This window comes from Coenobita brevimanus, unplaced genomic scaffold (genome assembly GCF_032717465.1).
Source record: "Coenobita brevimanus isolate Jiangsu-jjx unplaced genomic scaffold, ASM3271746v2 jjx.HiC_scaffold_2600, whole genome shotgun sequence".
Classification (NCBI taxonomy): Eukaryota; Metazoa; Arthropoda; class Malacostraca; order Decapoda; family Coenobitidae; genus Coenobita; species Coenobita brevimanus.
The window spans coordinates 2,871-8,044 of NW_027643545.1; the positions used below are offsets into that span (position 1 = coordinate 2,871).

Consider the following 5,174-nt stretch of genomic DNA (forward strand, 5'->3'; position numbering starts at 1 on the left):
TTGTTGATTGCAATATTTATGTTGGAGTACCATCTTTCAAGAGATTGATCGATTTCCTCTAGTGTTCCATCACCGGGGATATGAAAGTTAGTAAATGTTGTGGTTATATCTTGTTTAAAGTCATTCCAGTTGGCCGTTAGGTCGAGGTGGAATGGGGACGGTTATTGGGGCAGTGGAGATAGTGGCGATTATGGGGATGTGATCACTAGTGGTGAGAGGGCCGGGAGAGAAATGGGTGTTGTGATAAGCTGTTAGGTTGCAAAGAGCTATGTCTGGGGTGGAGGTAGAGTTGTGTGAGAGGAATGTAGGAAAGTTGGGACCAATGTGTCTTACTGTGGTGTCTTGGATGAGTCTTGGAAGTTGTCTTCCTACGACGTTTGAGTTTCTGTTGCCCAGGAGGCGGTGTTTAGCGTTAAGATCACCAATGAGGTATACAGGGATGGTTCTTCTGAATAAGTTAATAAAATCGGGGGTTGGGAGGTAAGGGCGGCTAGGGGGGAGGTATGCTGTAGCAATAATGATTTTTCCAGTGTGCATTTGTAACTCTACGGCAATCAGATCTGAGATAAAACTGTCTATGATTTTGTATTGTAAATTGTTTTTCAGTGCAATGGCTGTGCCGTCCATAGGGCGATTGAGAAAGTTTTTGCTATGTGTTTTATACCCAGGGATACGGAGTGAATTTGGTGAGGTAGTGCCGTGCCTATTTATAAGAATGATATCTGGATCTAAATTACGGTAGGTATTGCTAAGACCTAGACTTCGACCATGCCAATTAAGGACGTTATGTTGAATGATTTTCATTGTCTATGTCTTTGGGGTCTGGACTGAGAGGGTTGGGAAGCCTTTGTGTGCTGATCCCCTAGGCGAAGAAGTCTTTCTTCTTCGGTGTTAGCTGGCCGAATAAGATGTTGGAAGGTTTCTAGTTTTTCACAGGTGATTCTTAGTTGGCTGAGTGCTAAATCTGGATTCAGTATGTTATTGCTTTCTTTAATATTTCTTTTCTTTTAGGGCATTTCATAGCCATACTGCGGTGGTCTCCTTCGCAGTTGAAGTTGGAGTTGCATTTTTTCCAAGTGTGATCAAGACTGGAGCATTCAGAACAGATTTTAAAATCTTTGGGTTTAGGACATTCGTTGATGTTATGTGTGTCCATTTCATAGCACTTCATACACATTATGATATGTATATATTTCTCAGCCTGGATCTGATTTTTGCTGATGCACAGATGGAACAATTTCAGCCCTTCTATTGCTTTTTCTGCCATCTTGATATCATCAAATTCTATTTTCATAGTGTTTCTGTTGCCAAATTTGGTTATTTTGGTGATTTTGGCCCAAGAGTTTTCTTTAATGACTTCATGTTCAATCTCCTCTTCACTGTGGCAGTAGATGATGTCATCTACTTTGGTGCATATAATGCTCCTTTTAGCTTTTAGGTCGGGAGGGAGGATTGGGGTGAAGCCATTGTCCTGTAAAGATGTTTTCAGAGGATGAGACAGGAGCTTATTAGTGTCATCTTCTGTGGCTGTAGTTGCGATGATGAATTCTTTTGAATCATGGAGTCCTGTTATTTTTATGTTGTGAGGAGCAACTATTTCAAGCAATTTCAGTTTAACTTGATTTTCTTGGGGATTACTGTGTTTGATTTTAAGTTTACCCATTTTTCAACATGGGGAAAAAATCCTGAGAGGCCACTAACAGGCCGCCTAGTTGGTCCAATCTACCTGTGATCTGGGGCTTGTAACCTAAACTCCCCCTCTAAAGGGAGTGACCACTTGCAAGGTCAAAGGAGTACCCCTGATCCCTAACCCTATTAAAGAAAATACCCATTCCAGTGCTTCCTATAACCACCCCAGAACGGGGTCCCCTCGTGCCACTGGCCTCGGGGTTCGGCTTCGTACCGCACCAGAGCCTCTACTGGGCGAGCCTAACAGGACCAAAGTAAAATCTAAGAAATAAAGGTAGTCTTACGTAGTAAAAGATTTTCAGCCAAGGTGAGCGGGCTGACAGACTTGCAGAATGATGGGAAAGTCGTAATCGGTAAGGTGCTGGGAAAAGCAGCAGTGAAAGGCTTAGCTTGCGCTATCCACGTTTCACTATGAGCGCCGAGTCTATGCAGAGCGGGAGCGAGCGGGAGACATCTTACCGCTGCGGCTGCGGGGAAGAGAATACTGGGCGAGCCTAAAAGGACCAAAGTCTATCTTGGGAATTCTGAGTCTGTCTCAGCTAGAGAACAAGGGTGAGGAATGATCCACGGGCTTGGATGTTCAACATCGGCGTGAATTGGTAAGGGGAGGGTTGGATTTGACACTGCAGTTGTTGTTGTTGTTTAGATTTGTCCACCTAGTATTAGGATGGACCCGGGCTCAGGGTGTAGAGCCCGCAGATGTTTTCATGTTTTATATGTCGTGTGTCCTCTGTATGGCGACAGATGGACACAGGCGAGGAAGATGAAAGTAAACTAGAGGTGCTATTTTTTTTTTTTTTTTTTTTTTTTTTTTAGCGTGGCGGAGGGTAAGAAGAGACAATAGAGAGTAGGGAAGGGATAGGGGATAGTGCAACAATTTCAGCTGCGGTGTCATGGCGAGCTATTCGTCTGACGAGACGGTCACGTAGAGTAAGTCGTAAGGAGGCAGTGGCAGGGCAGTCTGTGAGATAGTGGAGCAGAGGCCAGTCATCTTGCTGGTGGCAGTGAGGGCATGGGTCAGGATCTAGTCCTGATATTTGAGAGTAACAAGGGTAACCTAAGCGGAGGCGTCTGAGTCTTACTATGAGAGCATTGGGGGTGTGAGAGGGGGCAGTGAGCGGCTCATATTGAGTTGCTCGTGCAAACCACGAGGCTGAGCGTGAGCCAGCAGCGACCTGGTCTTCATGATCCTCACGAGTGAGCCTTGTGATGGAGTTATAGGCTTTTCTTTTTATTCTCGCGAGATTGGGCTGCAGGTGGAAGTTTACATTGGGCCGAGCAGTGGCGCTGCGAGCCGCAGCATCTGCAAGCTCATTACCTTGGATACCCACATGGCTGGGTATCCAATGCAAAAGAATGTCAGTGCCGCGGCGTGCAATGGTGTCAGCCACAGCAAGAATGGAGGTCAGCAAGGCTACATTGTCTGTGAATCGTCGTGCACGAAGACTATGCAGAGACGAGAGCGAGTCTGTATGTATAATTACTCTCCTGTGATGATGTTGGCTGGCGTCTCTGAGAGCGCCAAGGATTGCAACAAGCTCTGTCTCGTGCACAGAGGCTCCTGTAGGGAGCCTCCATGTCTCGGCATGGCCCTCACAGTAAAATGCAGCACCCGCCGACCCATCAGCGGTGACTGACCCGTCAGTGTAATATTCAACTGCTCCTGGGACACGAAGAGGTGCCATCCCTCTGAGCGCTTCTTGCCGTAACACTGGGAGCAAAGAGGCTCTCGGGAAGGTGCTAGAGGGGGCGAGACTTCGAATCGCAGGAGGCAGCCATGGTGGTGGAGGTGAGTAGTCAGGGTGGGGAGGTCAGATCCTCCCTGCAGGGCGTCAATTAAACCGAGGTTGTGCATGGACGGTCACAGCAGAGTGGTGCCCAGTCCCTCCTTGAACGATGTTGATTCAGGGGCCTGTTTAGGGTATGTTGTAGCATAGCAGAGACAGGCAATTGGGAGGCCTGCATCTGCAGAGCTGTGCAACAGCTGCCGCCGAACGACTCCAGATTCGGTGTTTGAGAGAGGGAAGTCCACTCTCCAACCTTCCAGATTCTCGGTGCGTGTCCACACCGGAGCACCCTTAACATCACACGAAGTGCAGTGTTTTGCAGGACTTCAAGAGAGCGGGCCTGATCCCCAGAAAGTCCCACAAGGCACACCGCACAATAGTCAACAAGTGACCGTATCGCGTGTATGTAGAATGCTCTCAGGGTACGTGGAGGAGGCACCGAGATTCCTGTGGGAGAGGGCCTTCAAGGCAGAGATTCGAGGGGCGGCTCTCTCCTCGCAGGTATTTAACGATGCATAGAGAATGTCAGGCGGCTGTCAAACCACACCCCCAAGTACCGATGTCTGAGAACCAGGCCGAGCTGTTTGCCCTCCGAGTGAGAGTGGATATTCTGGGGCTCGCATCCCGAAGGGCATGCATTTTTGTTTTGTCAGAGTTGGATCTTAAGGCCTAGTTCACAGCATCGGTCATGGAGGCTGGGTTAGAGCAGCTGGGGCACGATCGTAACAATTCCTACGAGAGAAGACAAGCACGAGATCATCTGCATAGCAGAGGAGAGGTGACACCTCTTCCGAAGTCGGTCGAGAGCAGCTGTTCAATGAGCAGGTTAAACAAGAGGGGACTGAGCACACCTCCCTGTGGTGTCCCGTTGATGTGGGGGTGGTCAGGGAGAGAGCTGCCCCTGAAGCGTACACTGGCCCGGAGCGTCCATCAAAGTAGTTACTGTAGCACAGGAGAGAGTCCTGCCACGAATCGCCCATTACGGCTACAAGTGCCGAGGAAGTACTGCCTCAGGGACAGCTAAACCTCAACGCCTTCTCACATCAAGGGAAGACTGCCAAGCCTCGGCCATGTTTCAGCTCGCCAAGAAAAGAGGCGAGAGCACTTTTTTTTTTTTTTTTTTTTTTTAAGGAAGGTGGGGAAAGAAGAAGAGAATAGGGAAGGTGATAGTAAGAAAGAGGAAGGAAGAGGGAGTAGACAGTTGGTTGGGCTGGCCACCATGCTTTGTTTTGTTTATAGGTATTTGTTAGATAACTGCTTTAATTTTGTTTGTTGAGTTAGGTAGTGCTTTGTTTTGTAGTATTGTGTTAGTTTGGTAAGTATAGTAGTAGTTATGGCTGTGTATGCTTGTGTGCGCGTGCGTGCACTTGCGCTACGCATGTTGCGCGTGGATGTGGGCGTGTGCGTGGGTGCGTGTTCATATGTTTTGTATGTGTGAATTGCGCTAGCACAGCTAGCTTTGAGGGGTTTGGTTGAGTTGTTTGGGTTTATGTCGTAATTGGGTTATGTAGAAAATAGGTTGGGTTTTTGTATTCAGTTAGTGGCTGACAACTTAATCGTTTGGGTTGAGTTTAGTAAATTGGTATAGGGTTCTTGGTTGTTTAATATGGTATTTTAGACTACTAGGGAACCATTTGTGGAAGGAGCGATTTTCATCGTTGATATTGTAAGTTAATGCGTTGTATGTTTCAGGGTTTA

The 5,174-nt window shown here is 47.5% G+C and overlaps 1 protein-coding gene across 1 annotated transcript; it reads right to left on the reverse strand.

Moving 5' to 3' along the window:
- Positions 1-1,828: 1,828 nt before the first annotated feature.
- Positions 1,829-3,374, reverse strand: LOC145389914 (uncharacterized; the record flags this gene model as incomplete). Its single annotated transcript, XM_080265030.1, has 2 exons — positions 2,604-3,374; positions 1,829-1,929 (listed from the first exon to the last, which is right to left on the reverse strand). Coding segments are annotated over exons 1-2 (872 nt in total), but the record flags the coding sequence as incomplete, so codon positions are not given.
- Between the last annotated feature and the right edge of the window lie 1,800 nt (positions 3,375-5,174).